The sequence below is a fragment of the Megalobrama amblycephala genome, linkage group LG24, assembly GCF_018812025.1.
Source record: "Megalobrama amblycephala isolate DHTTF-2021 linkage group LG24, ASM1881202v1, whole genome shotgun sequence".
Lineage (NCBI taxonomy): Eukaryota > Metazoa > Chordata > Actinopteri > Cypriniformes > Xenocyprididae > Megalobrama > Megalobrama amblycephala.
The window spans coordinates 20,138,298-20,156,188 of record NC_063067.1 but is presented as its reverse complement, the minus strand read 5'-3'; the positions used below and the strand labels follow the sequence as shown (position 1 = coordinate 20,156,188).

The following is a 17,891-nucleotide window of genomic DNA, read 5'->3' as shown; positions in this document are numbered from 1 at the left end:
GCTCATTTCACTTGAGAATGCCATCGACGGCCGTTTATGAGCGCTATTTATTCATATTAAACATCAATCATTTTAAAAAGTTAAACATTTTAAATACTTACAGTCTACACAACAGTCTCCGTGCTCACAGCGTCACAGATATTAATATTTTAACGATTTATAAAAGATGAATGGCCATCTGGGATTTTGGTATGGAGATAAAGGTTATAATTATATATTTTTTGTACTATTACACCACATCGTGTGTGTATATTAGCACCATTTGTTGTTTTCTTGTGGTATGAGATAGAGCGTTTTTTTTTTTTTTTTTTGGGATAGAGCGTTTTTTTAATTAAATGTTTAACAGAAGAAAAACAAACAAACAAACAAACAAACAAAAAAACAATAACAACAATTGTCATCATCATATAACAATAAAACAATACGCCAGAGTCCAGTCTTTCAGTCCAGATTAAGTGCCAAGTCCTTAAACACATACATTGTTCTCAAAGCCTTCAGGTTTTTAGAGAATTCAATAGAGTCAAAATACATTTTCATCTCATGTTTAAATCTTAAAAAAAGAGGTTTGCACTTTGAGAATTTACATTTATGAATGTGATACTTGGCTAACAGAAAAATAAGGTTTATAAAATAAATATCATTTTTCTTTTCACATTCATGAAAGCCAAAAATTAAATTTCTATAGGTAAATTTGAAATTTGGATTCACATAACATTTAATAAAGTCACAAATGTCACACCAGAATGTTAGTGTGTAAGAGCAATTCCAAAATAAATGTAAAGTAGTTTCAGGTTTCTCTAAACAAAAAGAACAGAGGGTATTAATATCATTCTTAAGTCTTCTGAGAGAACACTTATCTGGGTAAAACCTATGAATTAACTTAAAGGTTATTTCTCTTATTTTGTTAGTTATCAGATACTTGTGAGGTAATGTCCAAACTTTTTTCCAGGGAATGTTGCTCACAAGTCCATTCCAGTAAGAAATTACATATGGCACAGAAACACATTCCTCCTGAAACAAGACTCTAATTTTCTTATTGTTTTTTGATTTAGATAAAGAAAGGCACTGTTTACCTACAAATGTTTTACATAGATCCACCGAGTCACAAAAGGATGAAAAAGAAAACCCTTTAAAAAGCATAAGAACTCCTTGTGGCACTGCATCTGCCACAATCGCAAATTCTTTTGGAGTAACAGGAATTCCATGCTTTACTAAGAACTCAGAATAATTACAAATTAAACCATTCTCATTGAAAAGCTGAGATACAAAAATAATTCCATTTTTAAACCAATTATCAAAGAAAAGAGATTTATGTTTATACAGTAGATCCTTATTATTGCAAATTATATATGAGTGAGGTGTAAAATTGTGTTTAAAAATGAGGGACCAAGCTAATAACATTTGCCTATGAAACAGGGATAATTTGATAGGGATTTTCATTATGTTATAATTACAGGTTAATAGGAATTTTAGACCACCTAGTTTTGAAAAAATAACATTAGGGATCAAATTCCAGATAGATGCAGGCTTATTAATAAAGTTTTTTATCCAATTTATTTTAAAGGTGTTGTTTAAAGTGGTAAAATCAAGAAAATTTAATCCCCCTTCTCAATGGTGTTCATAAGTACAGATTTCCTGACAAAATAAGTTTTATTCTTCCAAACAAAGTTGAGGAGCATTGTATCAATTTTTTTGAGAATGGCGCTATCGACACTCAAAGAAAGAGCAGCGTATGTTAATCTCGATAAGCCTTCAGCTTTGGCTAGTAAAATTCTGCCCTTTAACGACAGATCTCTTTGGAGCCATATACAAAGTTTTTTCTGTGTACTCTCAATCAGTGGATTAAAATTTATGGAGCATCTTCCTAATTCATTCTTTGTTATAATAATACCTAAATATGATACCTGATCTTTAACTTGAATATTACAAATTTCTGACAAACTACACTCTTTGATGGACATCAATTCACATTTAGAAAGGTTCAAGGATAAGCCTGAAGCTTTGGAAAATTGCTGGATATTCTCTAGCGCTAATGGGACTTGGTTAGCATCATGCAAAAAAAGTGTGGTATCATCAGCCAACTGACTGATGAGTATCTGTTTGTTAGCAATAGAGATACCACGAAGACTACTATTAGAAATATAAGATGCAAATATCTGGGAAACTAATAAAAACAAATAAGGAGATATTGGACACCCTTGTCTAATACCACGTGACAAGTAAAACCTAGGAGAAGTACCATATTTTAATTTGGTTGTACTATTACAGTTGTAATAAAGAGTTCTTACTGCCTTACAAAAATATTCACCAAAACCAAACTTTTGCAATGATTTAAAAATAAAATGATGTTCTACTGAATCAAAGGCTTTATAAAAATCCAGGAAAAGAATAAAACTATTATGCTCCACCAAACTGCTATAATCAAATAAATCTAAAACTAATCTTATGTTATTCATTATATGCCGGTCCTTCATAAATCCAGACTGAGTCTCATCTATAATGTTATTCAAATATTCTTTTAGTCTTTTAGCAAATACTATGGCAAAAATTTTATAATCGTTGTTAAGGAGTGTGATGGGTCGCCAATTGTCCAAATTGTATGATCTTTCTTTGGTTTAGGAATTAGCGTGATGATACCCTGCGTTAATGTAGGAGGTAAAGCTTCTTTATCAATACTTTCTTTAAGAACATTAGTTAAAAAAGGTGAAAGTTCATCAGCAAATAATTTGTACAGCTCGGCTGTAAGCCCATCACATCCTGGGGATTTATTGTTTTTCAAACTCTTAATTGCGCTTAGTACTTCCTATTGAATAACAATGTCATCACAACACATTCTATCATTTTCAGAGATAACTTTAACATTAACTGAATCCAGAAACAAAGTTGTTTTCTGCTCTGAACATTTTGAAGTATAAAGATTTGTATAAAAATTAGCACTAAAATTAGCTATAACCTTTGGATCTTTTACTATTTTGCCATCAATGCATAACTGCTCAATTGTTGATGGGGTAAAATTAAGTTTTTCAAGCTTAAAGAAATATGCAGAATTAAGTTCTCCTTCTTCAAGCCATCTTTTCCTGGATCTTATATAAGCACCCCTAGCCTTCGATAAGTATAAATCATCTAATTTACTTTGTAAATCTGCAACTTCATATTTTTCCTCCGAAGACATACAACTAAAACTACAGGTTTGAGATAATTTCATGATCAGGCTGTCCTCAAGAACCCTTCTCTTTTTTGCTAAGACTGCTTCAACTTTCCTTAAATAAACTCCAATCTCAAATTTTAGAAGCTCCCAATTGATACAAAAAGAATTTTGAATTGTGGCTACTTTCCAGTAGTGAGCAATTAATTCTTTAATTTTATCCTTTACATCTGGTAATTCTAAGAGTGAACTGTTAAGTTTCCACAAAGATGCTTTGCTATGGCCTGGTGCATAATATGCCGTTAAAGGGGTATTAATAAAGATAGTTTTGTGGTCAGTCAAAGGAGTACAATGAATGCCAACATGTAGATCAAATTTGGACATACATTTTGATATGAGCCAATAATCAATTCGAGATTGTCTTGACCCATTTTTGTTGGCCCAGGTAAATTCTAAATTGTTAGGGTATCTTTTTCTCCAAATGTCCACCAATTCAAATTTATCCATTAGCCCTAGCAATGCAGGGCTAAAACACGCTGTCTCCTTTGGTGGATACCTATCCAAAGAATTATTAATTGATACATTAAAGTCTCCTCCTAATATAAAAAATGCATTAGGGAATTTATTCGACCAATATGCTAATTTCTCATCTAACTTGTCAAAGAAAATTTTATTATCCAAAGAAGTATTGTACCCATATATATTTCCCAGAATTACTGTTTGTTGGTTAAGTGAAATCACTAATAAATGAAAGTGGCCCAAACTATCTGAATCTGATCCTAATATATCCCCATTAAATGTATTTCTCAAAATACTAACCCCAGCAGAGTGTTCAGTGCCATGTGAACTCCAAATATCATTACCCCACTGAGATTTCCACCATTTGTAATCATCTTTAGTAGAATGACACTCCTGAAGGAAACAAAAATCTGACTTGTGTTTTTTAGCGAACAAAAAAAGAGCTTTCCGTTTGACACTATCCCTGAGCCCCCTGGCGTTAAAAGATATTAATGACAATGACATGAACAACGAACAATGCAAAGAAGGAAAAAAACAAAAAAAAAAAACAATTACAACGAAGTAATTGACTGAGTGAACTAAAAGAGTGCACCCGTTCAAGTATGAGATAGAGCGTATGGACCCGGAAGGGCTGCCGCGTGACGTCAGACTTAACAACCGGATAGGTTGCGTTAGACTTGCGTTTCGCCGTCATTTTGATAAACTTAGTCAGCAAGAAAAATAAAAAAAAAAAAAAACGTAAGCAAGCATGCATAAGTAACTTTATTATTATAAAATTGACTTAAACTGGATGCTCCTCTGTGTGTAATCAAGCGCATCGTTTTCATTTTATTCTGGAGACTGAACTCGCGCTCTGCTGCCACACTGGAGCGCGCTCACCACCTACTGGACAGGGGTGGGAATTACAACAAGCTTACATACAAACTACATAATCTGTCAAAATGACGGAGGGGATGCAGATTTTTTCCGTCACTGCTAAACAAATTCCATCAAAGACGGAAAATTTTCAGTTAACGCGATCTCTGAGATATAAATATATATTATATATGACGTCACACTACCGCCGGTGACACTCAACGACCGCGATGGCGCGGTTGTCATGCCTACCGTCACAGCCCTAATTTATTTATTTGGTTGTTTATGCCATATCAGCATATAAGGCTATTTTCATGCCAAAACAAGATCAAATCAGTTAAAATAGGCAAATAAACTAATTAATAAATATATTTAAAAGGATATCAGGCATAGACAAACAGGATAAATAATTTACATATATAAAGATATAAAAATTAATCTTTTTCTGTTGACAAATACATCCTTCAGAGACCTTTCTGAATAAAACTGTCTGAAGGTATTAAAAGCAGTATACATTGTCAGCTGATAAAAAAGGGTGTCAAATTATTTACATGATGTTCAATTAATTGACCAAAATAGTAAAAATAATACATGTTCGTAATATTGATTAATTTGCCACCAAATTAAAGGATTAGTTCGCCCAAAAATTTAAATTCTTTGTGAAATTCTTGAAAATTATATGTAATTTAAAATTACTTTTTAAAGCATCAGTTTCGGATAAACAGACTTTCAAGAGACAGAAATCTCTCAGATTTGATTAAAATATCTTCATTTGTGTTTCGAAGAGGAATATAAGATTTGGAATGACATGATGGTGACAAAATGATGACAGAATTTTCATTTTTGTGTGAGCTATACCTTTAAGATAAAAAGTGTCTTTATAAGTCTATATTTTTGTTAGCTTTATTTCCTTACTGCAGTTGGCCGGTTCATCGGATTCATCAACGCAGTCGTAGTCTCTATCGCACACCCAGACTCGTGGTATACAGCGTTTGGTGATGGCACACTGGAACTGGTTTGGAGCACAGGTCACCTCAGCTACAAGAGAACACGACAGCTCTTTATAAAACAGCCTCATACATAGTATAGATTAAACACTGGTGAAAATCAAAACACTCAGATTCAATCAATGAGAGACATAGGAGCAGACTTACGGCAATCCTTCTCATCTTCTCCCTGGCCGCAGTTGTTCTGACCGTTACAGCGCAAGATTCCAGGGATACAGCGACTTGGATGCGAACACTTAAACTGACTAGGCAGGCAAACATGGATGTCTGAACATGGACAAAATGAGTTTTCATTAAGCAAATGTCCTAAACACTTGAATTAGATGACTGAATTCAATTCTACACAATTGATTGGACATCATACCACAGTTGGCTTCATCAGAGTTGTCCTGGCAGTCATTGTCTCCATCACAGATGTAAGCTGGGTTGGTGCAGAGACCCGTGCCGCACTGGAACTGGCCTGGTCTGCATTTAAACTCGGCTAAAACCCAAGAACACAGAGCATGAGGATGTTATGTACGACTGAAAGTGGCCATGGCGAATATCTCTCGTCAGTTAAAGAGCTGATACTTACGACAATCAGCAGGCTCATCCGAGCGGTCTCCGCAGTCATCTTCAGTGTCGCACTTCCACCAGAAAGGAATGCACTTATCATTCTTGCAGACAAACTATGGTCAGAGAAGGAGAGGGAGAAAGAAAGGAGAAGTATAAACAGTTAGAACAGTGTGATTCTTGACAAGAACATCTCCAGCTCATATTTCACTCTAAAATCAAAAGAAAAACGTGCTTAATTTTTTTGTTTAAGAGTTTTGCCTGTTGTACAATAAACACTGCCATAAAGTAGAGAATCTAATAAGAAGCACCACTGAGAATAATGGAAATCACTAGTAAAGTAAAACACCTGGCTGGCAGTACAGTTGGACAGGCACTGTTTTCCATCAGCAGCCAGATAGAAGTTGGTGGGACAGGCACACTTGTAGCCTCCTCCAGGAGAGAGCAAACACAGGTTACTGCAGCCACCATTATCCTCCTGACACGGGTGACCTGACACTGCAATCAGAGCATCAGAGAAGAGAACACTTAGAAACCACATTAAATACTGCAGGAACATTCCCATTAACAGCATGTGTTTATCTTCTCACCCTCAGGTTGTCTGGAGGGATGATAGATGTGTATGTCCATGGGTCTGTGCAGAGTGCTGATCAACATGGTTTTGTTGGTGCCCAGTGTTTTGTGAGCTCTGTTGATGGACTTGGTCTCCCAGTCGGTCCAGTAGATGTACTCCTCAAACAGAGTCATGGCAAAGATGTGAGGGATGTCATGATTCAGCACTGTGGGGAAGAGAACGTAGAGGCAACAAACAGAATGATGAGAGTGAGACAATCAGATTTGATTGGATCATGAAAAGCGGTCTATAATATGATTGGTTAAATTTTCATGGTCTTGGTTACATTAGCAGAAAAGTAAAGTCACTACAGAGATGAAGACTGAGTGACAGACAAAAATTATGGCCAAATATTTTTATCTTTGATTTTAAAACCATGTCAGTACTGAACAGTACAAAAAAAATAATTAAATAAATTTGTAAAAATTGAATAAGATAATATTTAGGTTTAAAAATGAATTATCTGGTGGTTAAAGTTTATGTAAATCTTTAGTAAATAAATATTGTGCAAGGAATCAAACTTATTTTGATGCATGCATATATATATATATATATATATATATATATATATATATATATATATATATATATATATATATATATATATATATATATATATATATATATTTTTTTTTTTTTTTTTTTTTTCATATGGAAACAAAATCCCTCCTCACTGCCACATTATTGCACAAAGCAGTCTCAAAAACAATAGATCAACTGTAATATTACATAATATGGAGCGTCTATGATGTCATTTATTGGCTAACATGAAGGCTGGGTCAGTTCTTTGTCTAAACTAATTGCATAAAGAAAAATGACATCATAAGCAAAGTGTGGGTGTCTTTGTATTCACCAATGTGTCTGTTGGATCCGTCCAGACTGGCAAAAGCAATGTAGTCTTCACGAGCGTCTGCCCAGTAGATGCGGTCATTAATAAAATCTAGCGTCAAGCCATTAGGCCATGTGATCTTATCCTGAATGATGATTTGACGATCTGTGCCGTCCATGCCGATGCGGCCAATATGTGGCACGTCACCCCAGTCTGACCAATACAGATACCTGGAAATGATTAAACCACCAAAGTCAGACAAGCTCATAACATACATCAAGTGCAAATGAAATTATATTTATAAAAAAAATATATACTAGGGCTATTTTATATTATTATTTTTATAAATATATATACTTAATTTAGATTTTGCACATTCATTTTTTTTTTTTTTTTTTTTACAAAAATCATTTGGAGGCTTTTCTCTGCAAATATTGAAATGTGATTAATTGAAATTCATTTGACTAATTAATCAAGAAATCATGTAATTTGATCACAATTTTAATAGACTTACAGCCCTAGAAAATAAACTAGCAATCACTGGGATAGTCAGAGTCTTAAGGCCCCGGTATACTTCAAACGAAATCGAAGAAAGAACTGATGTGACGTCATTTCGAACAAACCAGGCCAAAACGAAGTTCATTTTGTGTTCTTTTTGGAAGTTCGAAACGGCTTGCCAAAGCGAACTTTCAGGAAAAGTTCGTTCCAGCACCAAAACACCTTCGTACTACCATTGGTCAGTGACGATAACGTAACAGGAGGTGTGCGCTGAGGCTCCACCTTCACTCGCGTGGACCACGTCTCTGACTCATTTCGTCTGTAGAGTTTGTTGAGGTAAGAGCTCCGCTGGTGAAAACACGAACACACTGGATAGCCGCGTTATAATACAAAATGAAGTTGTGCTTGTAAAAAAATGAGGTACTAACACTGTTTTTCATGTTTGATACTGTAAAGCTGCTTGATTTTAAGCAATCTATTGAATAAAGTGCTATATGAAGACGTGACGTGACTGGATTGCTAATTTGCAGAGCTCGTGCTAACATACCCATGCTGTTATGATTAGACTCTTTTCTTATGCTTAATAATAAATGCTTGCTGTTTTCTCATTTTTGTTGTGTTTATTTTGTTACTGAAAAGAAAGTGCATGGCACATATTTAAATATTCATCTAAACGTCGATCTCAGCAGCGTGGGCAGCGTCAGATGTTCGTTTACAGTCTATCGCTGGTCACGCATTTCGAACTTCGTTTTACCCCTAAACAAAGAACGAAAAAGAAGTTCGTTTGAAGTATACCGGAGCCTTTATATTATACATAATGTAAGAACTTACCCATTCCTCACATCCACAGCCACAGCTCTAGGCTCCCGCAGGCCGGTGTTGACCAGCACACTTCTGTAAGCTCCGTTCAGCTTGGATACCTCAATTGTGTCTCTGCCCTTATCACACCAGTACAGGTTTCCCCCAACCCAGTCCACTGCCAGACCATCAGGGTTGCTCAGAGAGGTTCTGTGCAGCACCTATCCAACAACCAATCAAAAGAATCACAAACAAGCCCATCGGCCAATCAGAACAAGATGAAATAGTTGAAGAAATCTGTCAGAGACTAAATTCAGTTAAAACACATGCAGGAATCATCAATACGCAGGCTCTAGAACTACACGGACCTGCACGTTACTGCCGTTGATGTTCATGCGACGGATCATGCTGCCTTGTGTGGTCACGTCCGTCCAGTAGATCATCTGCTCTGCGTAATGATAGTCCAGAGCCACTGCGTTATTGAGCCCCTGTTAACACATGAAATAGTAACAGTTAGAAAGTTACAATACATCTACAAGTAATCTCTTTGGCCTTTTAGATTGACAGCCACCTCACCTGTTTAATCAATGTGTAGTTAGAGCCATCCAAGTTGAGTTTTCGCAGGTAATAACGGTTCGCAAAGATGAGGAATGGTTCCTCCTCTGAAATTTAAGCAACACTCTTATAGTACAAGCAGACTTTGAAACAGAAATTACTGAAAAAACATTCGAAGCATTGTCTGGTTTGGGGGGAAAAAATGTGACAATTTCTTGTAACTGCAACTTTGAATCTCATAATATATAAAATAAAGTAATTGGTTTCTCATTATTGTAACTTTATATCTGAAAATGTGACCAAAATGTGACATCTAGCAATGTAAATTTATTATGCAACACTGACTGTATATCATAAATGTGATCTAAATAGCAGGCGGTGGATGAATTACACAGATCAAGTACTTGAGTAAAAGTACTTGAGGAATGACATTTTTATGAAAAGTAGTGGAGTAAAAAGTATAATATTATGCTTTGGAATGTAGTGAAGTAAAAGTTTCCCAAAATAAAAATACTCCAATAAAGTACAGATAGAAGTACAGACAGAAGAGCTGTCAAATCGATTAATTACGATTAATCGCATCTAACATTTTTGTGTTTACATAATGTATGTGTATGTAACTATATACTGTGTGTGTATATTTATACACAAACATATAATATATATAAATATAATAATATACATACACATATTATGTAAACAAACTTTTGTTAAGATGCGATTAATCGTGATTAATCGATTTGACAGCACTAAAATATATATAAACAAAGTTGAAATTATATATACACATACATATATTTTACAATTACTGTTTTTTTAAAAATACTGTTTTTTTTTTTTACAATTACCTTTTTGAATTTTTACTCTGAGAAAGAAACACTTCCATAGCTGTTTTGGTAACAAACAGAAGGTAAGAGTACATGGGGAGAGGCTCACCAGATGTGGATTTGCAGCTGGTGGGGTCATCAGGACGCGTCACAAAGCCATCAACACAGAGGCAGTGGAAGCTGCCGTGTGTGTTGATGCAACGCTGAGCGCAGGGGTATGTGGTGGTGCACTCATCCACATCCACACATGTCTTTCCATCTTGCTTCAGACGGAAACCTGGATGACACCGGCACTGTGGGGGGCCGGGCAAGAGGCATGTCATGTCTTCACTGTTATGTCCAACTATTAATTCACACAATTATTGCACTTAAAAACACATACCTTGAAGCCGATCTTGAGATCTTCACAGAGCTGTGAGCAGCCGCTCAGCTTACTGTTGAGACATTCATTGATGAAGCAGTTGTGTTCATCAGAGGCGTCACCACACTCATCGTTACCATCACACAGCAATGTCTCGTTCACACACTTGCCATTGGCACACAGGAAGGAAGTGTCATTACAGCGTCTCTCTATGGACAAAAACAAAATAACAATTAGCACAAAAGTTCTCATTTGGGTCTGGAGAAGAGGACACACACCTATAAAGTTTTTGTTCTGGATCCCATTCATTTCAGTAATGGACATTAGATGGTTATATTATGGCACTCTGATAAATACCATGGTATTGAATGATTACCATATTCATGTCCAATGGTGTTTGTATTTACATGGTACTCCAGGGTAATTCAAATAGTACCACGCTACTTTTGGAACTTTTGTACTTCCGTCAAGAGTTCAACCATAACCAGATATTCATAAAGTCACTTCCACCCAGTCAACGATCCAGAATTAGTTCTGCCACAGGAAGCTGTGGCTCTAATGAAGCAGTGAATTGAACAGCATTAAGCTCCTTTTGCACACTACATTACACACCTGGCACACTTCCAGAACCCACAGGAGCCTGTTTATTATCACAGATTTTTATTGTTAGACATACAACTGTAATATAACCCTGTACTTTCCAATTTCACACACGTTTGCATTCAAAGAAAAGAACATATTATGATGGAGGGCATAGAAAAACAGATCCAGTGACAGAAAAGGAATTGGTAAGGGACAGTTTATGAGAGAAGGAAAGAAAAAAATAACTTTAAAATATGGTTTTTTTTTTAAATATTTAAATTATACTTTAAAATACTTGATATACTTTAATATACGATATATATATATATATATATATATATATATATATATATATATATATATATATTTTTTTTTTTTTTTTTTTTAAATCAGCCAGAGGGGAAGAGGTTTTTTTTTTTTTTTTTTTTTTTTTCACCTTGTCCTTCAAGGTTTCCATACTAACCTGGGTCTGTGCAAAGTGGGTTTTTGGGAGCTTCGTCTGATTGGTCCCTACAGTCAAACTCTCCATCACACTCCCAGTTCTTCTGCTTCAAACACTGGCCATTAGCACAGCGGAAATCGTTCGGCCCACACGTGGGATATTCTTTGTTATGAAAGGGAAGACAACATTTGATGTGATCAACATACTGCATGATCACTTCATTAGTCTGTGTGACCAATAATAAAAACAGAACACTAAAAGACATGCTTACCACACTCGGGCGACTCGTCAGAGCCATCGCGGCAGTCAACGTCATGATCACACATGAAGTTTTTGGGAATACACTGATAATTCTGACATTGGAATTCAGAGTCATCACAGGTCTTATTGAACGCTTGAGAGAAAGAATAAAGAGATAAATAGAAGGAAATACAGAAAGAATGTTTTAGGGTATAAAGCAAGTTCCAATATAAGTGATTCCTCTTGCAACTCACCACAGCCAGCCTTGATGCCCTCATCTGCACCATCAGGACAGTCCTTATCCCCGTCACACTTCCAACGCTGAGAAATACACATGTGGGAGCCGGGACATTGGAATGCTTCTGGACTGCAAGTCTTTGTCTCTGGAAGAGATATATAAACTCAGTGTTACTTACACATTTCTTCATCCAGCCTTAATCCTGAGATTCATTACAGCTGACAAAGTGAAAAAGAGTAAAAATAAAGGTAAAGTTAAATAGAGCAGAGGTACTCAAATGTTTTGTCATCACACAGTCACAGATATGAAGATAAAAAACAATGCTTAATGCAAATAAAATGCAACTAACCATAAAAATTATACATAGTGAGGTCAGAAAAGCAGCTTTTAAAAGAGGGCAAACACTTCCAATTGTTTTGTTGACGTCAAATGAGGTGCATCCAAGCAAATTTTACAGTGGTGCAAATTCTCAAAAGCCATGACCAAAAGTAAAATTACGACCCGGAGCACATAAAAAAAGGTTCGCTTGCAATGAGGATAAACATGGTTTATCTGAGGTCAGAGCTTTGTTTATGGATGTAAGTTGTAACGTGACTCACTGCATTTGCTGTCCTCATCAGTGCCGTCTCCACAGTCATCAGTGCCGTCACACACCCAGGATTTGGAGATACAGCGATGGTTTCCACACTCAAACTGATTTGATGCACAGAACTTATCTGAGAAAACAACTTGTTATTGTCAAAATTTTTTAAATATGATCAACTTTTTTCTTGATAAACTTAATTTTCAGGTATAGATGTGGTCAGGGTCAGAAATTAATTTGTTTCATCCTTTTTTATAAAAAAAAAAACAAGGTTAGTTTTCAAAATAAGTACTGAGGCACTAGACAAGAAGAAGATTTATGATAACTTTTTAATTTTTTTTAATATAATTTTTAAACAACAACAACTACAATAATAATAATAGATGTTGTTTTTATAAAATATATAATAATAATATATTTATAATAATATAATAATATATATATATATATATATATATATATATATATATATATATATATATATATATATATATATATATATATATATATATATATATATATATATATACACACACACACACACACACACACACACACACACACACACATATAATTTTTTTAATTATAACATAATTAAAATGAAAATAAAAAATTCCGACAATGGATATGATAAAATCTCTTGGTGCTAAATTAAATTAATAATCAATTAAGTGACATTTGGAACAGATTTGACAAACTGCAACAGAAAAATGTAGAAAAAAAACAACTGTTGTCTTGAGAAAAGTGAGAGAGATCTATAAAAATATTTACTAACCACAGTTAGACTCGTCTGCTCCATTCTCACAGTCGTTCTCTTTGTCACAGGTCCAGCTCATGGGAATACAACGGCCGCTCGGACACGCAAAGAAGTTCACTGGACATTTCTGCTTCCTTTTCTCTGTGGGAAAGAAAGTGAAAGGTCGAACTTAATATGCAATATCACATATATTTCATTAGCTGTGAGAACAGGGGGATGTGCCAGTGCATGCTGATGTATGAAGTGTCTAACCCGGACAGTTTCTTTCATCTGAGAAGTCTCCGCAGTCATTGGAGCCATCACAGCGCCAGGAGGGGGCAAAGCAGAGTGTAGTGAACTCACACCTCTCGAAGGTCATGCCCTTCACTCCAAGCAGATAGTAACTAGAGCAGTCAGTGGGGCCTGAAAGAGAACGTACCAAAAGATTGTATTTGTGCAAGAAAATGTGTAACCATGTGTGTTCAAAAAGTTACACTTAGATTTAGATATATATACACATATACGAAATCAAATAATCAAATCAATTTGAAAAATATATAATAATATACTACTAATAAAAGTAAGTTTAAAAAATACCCTTGAAAATTAATCTAGTGAGCAAATATTTCCTATTAAATCATGCGATCTTTTGGTTACCAGCCCAGATTTCTTTAGATTAATACTTACTGCAGTTCATCTCGTCACTGGCGTCCTCACAGTCCGCCACCTGATTACAGCGACTAGAGTTAGTGATGCAGGAACCGTCTTTGCACTGGAACTCAGCAGCACTGCACAGAGTCACTGAAGGAAACAGAGATGGAAACAGTGAGGAACTAGGAAAAAAGATTGCGTATTTCTCCTTTCCCATAATCGGGCCATTTATTTCAGACAGTCACATACTGTTGCACGGCAGCTCGTCTGAACCATCTCCACAGTCATCAGTGCCGTCGCACCAGGAGCTGTGTTTGATACAGCGCCCGTTAATGCAGCGCCGGTAGCCCTTCTTACACATGCGGTTCACTGCAACCAGAAAAAGAGAGAGATCGATACTTGATTAATACTTTAAGTATCGTGCATTGCATTGCCAGGTCAGGAAATGCTTATTAAAACTGCAAACCAGTGAATAGAGCAGCAGTGTCATGCTTACCGCAGTAGGACTGCTTCTCATCAGACTTGTCTTTGCAGTGGGCTTGACTGTCACAGGTAAAGCTGTAGTCGATACAGTCACCGTTTCCACACTCAAACTCATCCACGCTGTTACAGGTTGTGTTCTCCGCTGAGAGAGAAAGATTACTTTTGTATTATACTGCATTTCTTACAGAAAGCTAATAGAGTATATTCAGAACAGGCTTATATTTAGAAACTAGCTTCCTGTTTGTTCCTCTCACCAACACAAGTGTTGTCTCCCAGTAGTTTGCGCTCTCCACGACAGCTGCAGTTGACTCGTCCCTCTGACGTGAGCAGACACAGGTCCTGACAGCCTCCGTTATTGGTGAGGCATGGAGAAAACTCACCTATAGGCAATATGTGAAATCATCATTATATATTTATATATAAAAGTTCACAGTTCCCGTCATTTTTATAAATTTGTTTAAAATCAATTACTAAAAATCATTAATACTATTTATTACTATGTATTGTTATATCAGTGCATGGTTTCACTTGGTTACTATATACACATATATATATATATATATATATATATATATATATATATATATATATATATATATATATATATATATATATATATATATATATATGTATATATGTGTATATATATATGTGTATATATATATATATATATATATATATATATATATATATATATATATATATATACACATATATATACACACATATATATATATATATATATATATATATATATATATACACATATACACAGTCAAACCAAAATGTATTCAGAAACCTTGAACATTTCATTCATTAATACAGTTTATTCACTACAGTTTTATCAATTTTACTGGTAGCCCACTGTATGAAGAATTTTTGGGTATAATATGTCACAGTTTACTTTATTTTGCTATCCTCACTTACATAAATGAACTATAGTGTCCTGCACCCACTAGTAAAAAATTTAAAAAATTATATCATCTAGTGTCTGAATAATTATTGGTTTGACTGTATATAACTTGTTGCTTATTAGTTTGCATATCAGCTGTTTATTAGTACTTATAAAGCACATATTATGTGTTCAGTGTTCCCCAAACCAAAGTGTTAACAAAAATCCTAATTATGTAGATTATAACACATGGATTAGTCAGTTTTCAGGTCAAAACTCACAGCTATTGGTGTCTTTGGCCACAGCGATGATGCCCATTGGCTGTTGAGGAATGTCAGCACGTAGGACTTTCATATCTCTGCCGTATTTATCAGCTCTGAGAACAGCTCTGCGCACCCAGTCTGTCCAGAAGATATATTCACCATACACAGCCAAACCGAAAGGATGCACTGGCTCGTTCTTTAGGACCACCTGATCACACAGACGCACACAGGTACAATTTACATTTGCAAGCAAATTAAACATGATGTCAGTAGTGTGCGATCTCTATGTACTAAGCTTATTAACTCATTGTATGAACATGCACTGTTAGTTTATGATCTATCAGGTAAATTCAAGAACAACATCTCTCACTTTCCCAAGACCAAACATTTAAAAAACAGCATAAATACAAAGGAACTCACAAAGCGCCGGCTGCCATCATACTCGCAGCGCTCAATCTTGTCAAATGTGGCGTCAGAGAAATAGAGTTTCTCAGCACGGTGGTCGATGGCCAGTCCGTTCGGGGTGCGGATGTTATTTCCGATGATAACAAGGACGTTAGCACCAGAAAGAGATGCTCGCATGATACTGGGAGACTGTTCATTCCAGTTAGTCCAGAACATCAGGCTGAAGGAAAGAGCACAGGAAGAAATGGAATTTAAAGATGGAAACTTATATGTGCTGATCTACTAAGATTTGTTTTCAACTTATCCGATTAAAAAAAGAACTGAAAGCTGCCACAGGGCAAAGTAAAAATATTAAATTATTACATAAATAACATATTATTAAATAAAGCATTCAGTAATTATTGCACAAACTTAAATTTATTAAAAAATAAATTTAATATAAATAAATATTGTATTTTTAATTACATGAAAATCACTTTTGGAGTCAAAACAAATATGAAATATATAATACATTATTAGAATCAATTATGTGAACACTATTTTGGCAGTCAAAACAAATATGAATGTTCTTGGTATTTAGTAGGGTAATAGTTCATACTGCATATGCTTCAAACTCTTGGGATTCCTCGCCCAGTAGAATGACTAAAACATTGCATCATGGCAAATTTGATATACAAGGTTCATACTCTTGACATTCATCCAGAACAAAGGCTCTGGGGTGGTCGTCCCCGGACATAGTGACCACGGTGTCTCTATCAAAAGCTCCAGTGCGACTCTGGTCCACAGTGTGCCGTGTAATGGTGGAGGTGGTATAGCTGGTCCAGTAAAGTGTGTCCCAACCACGGTGATAAGCCAAACCTTCAACTGACCCAACATCTGTTGAAAGAAATAAAAAGAAAATTGGACTAAGGAATTATCTAGAGAATTCTGCTCGTTTCTGATCCAAGAACAACTCAATCTGTTTCTCTTAATTATAATTCTGTGCACAGTTGTAGACGCACTGTATTTAGTTTGAACAAACTGTTCCCTGCAGTTCTACTGCATCCAGAAGGACACTAGAAACTAAAAATGACACATGGAAAAAAAGAGGCATTTGAACATCTTGTAAAGGATGGTAACGACTTCAAACAGGATTAATATCATATTATATCCTTCAAAGAGTAAATGAATATGATTAACACATTGCAAGTCCATAACATCTCTTTTAAAACTACTTATCGTGTCGCAGTCAACGGTTAAATCCCATGATACGTGCGCATGTTGGTTTTTAGCAGGCTGTGAGATAGCCTTTGTTACTGGTGCTTGTGTGTGTTTAGTGGCTTAGTGTCATCCGGTCATTTCATGGATGGGTGCCTGTGCATACAAGGCCCCTCCCTTGATGAATCTTTTTAACCACGGTGACTAGTTCTTCCACAAAGAGAGGACTGCTGGAAGAGTCTCGGACACAACGCTGGGGTGAAAAGCAATGCGGCGCAATGTGCTTCAGTTAGCGCCGTCGAAAGAGTCTCAATGAGTCAAAGTCACAGTGAATAATAGTCGCCCTCTACAGAATTAATGAGCTCATGAGGGGCTCCGCAACATCTATCTGCATCACACCGATGACCGCTTTATGACAGCATTTACTCCCCCATAAAACAGGAAGGACACTCAACCAAACTGTTTACTTTTGCTAAAAAACCAATAACGATACTGTAAAACATATCAGCCAAAGGAAGAACAACAAGATACTTGCGCAATAGATACCGCCCATATCTAAGTTAACAGGTGAGACGTCAGCATCACAGAAACAATGATGTACTAACAAAAGGTCAGGTAAC

General features: G+C 35.6%; 1 protein-coding gene across 1 annotated transcript in view; it reads right to left on the bottom strand.

Annotated features, from left to right (window-relative positions):
* lrp1ab (low density lipoprotein receptor-related protein 1Ab) overlaps positions 1–17,891 on the bottom strand; it is a 129,951-nt gene that overhangs the window by 14,729 nt on the left and 97,331 nt on the right. The window contains exons 42-66 of the mRNA XM_048177354.1: positions 16,761–16,950; positions 16,090–16,294; positions 15,688–15,877; positions 14,769–14,894; positions 14,528–14,656; positions 14,281–14,400; positions 14,068–14,181; positions 13,654–13,803; positions 13,420–13,542; positions 12,661–12,777; positions 12,078–12,206; positions 11,855–11,977; positions 11,605–11,745; positions 10,581–10,768; positions 10,308–10,491; positions 9,393–9,478; positions 9,185–9,304; positions 8,850–9,037; positions 7,545–7,750; positions 6,669–6,857; positions 6,428–6,576; positions 6,101–6,194; positions 5,891–6,007; positions 5,674–5,793; positions 5,435–5,557 (exon numbers count right to left, since the gene is read on the bottom strand). Of these exons, the coding sequence (XP_048033311.1) occupies positions 5,435–5,557; positions 5,674–5,793; positions 5,891–6,007; positions 6,101–6,194; positions 6,428–6,576; positions 6,669–6,857; positions 7,545–7,750; positions 8,850–9,037; positions 9,185–9,304; positions 9,393–9,478; positions 10,308–10,491; positions 10,581–10,768; positions 11,605–11,745; positions 11,855–11,977; positions 12,078–12,206; positions 12,661–12,777; positions 13,420–13,542; positions 13,654–13,803; positions 14,068–14,181; positions 14,281–14,400; positions 14,528–14,656; positions 14,769–14,894; positions 15,688–15,877; positions 16,090–16,294; positions 16,761–16,950 (3,621 nt within the window). The remainder of the gene's footprint in view (positions 1–5,434; positions 5,558–5,673; positions 5,794–5,890; positions 6,008–6,100; positions 6,195–6,427; positions 6,577–6,668; positions 6,858–7,544; positions 7,751–8,849; positions 9,038–9,184; positions 9,305–9,392; positions 9,479–10,307; positions 10,492–10,580; positions 10,769–11,604; positions 11,746–11,854; positions 11,978–12,077; positions 12,207–12,660; positions 12,778–13,419; positions 13,543–13,653; positions 13,804–14,067; positions 14,182–14,280; positions 14,401–14,527; positions 14,657–14,768; positions 14,895–15,687; positions 15,878–16,089; positions 16,295–16,760; positions 16,951–17,891) is intronic.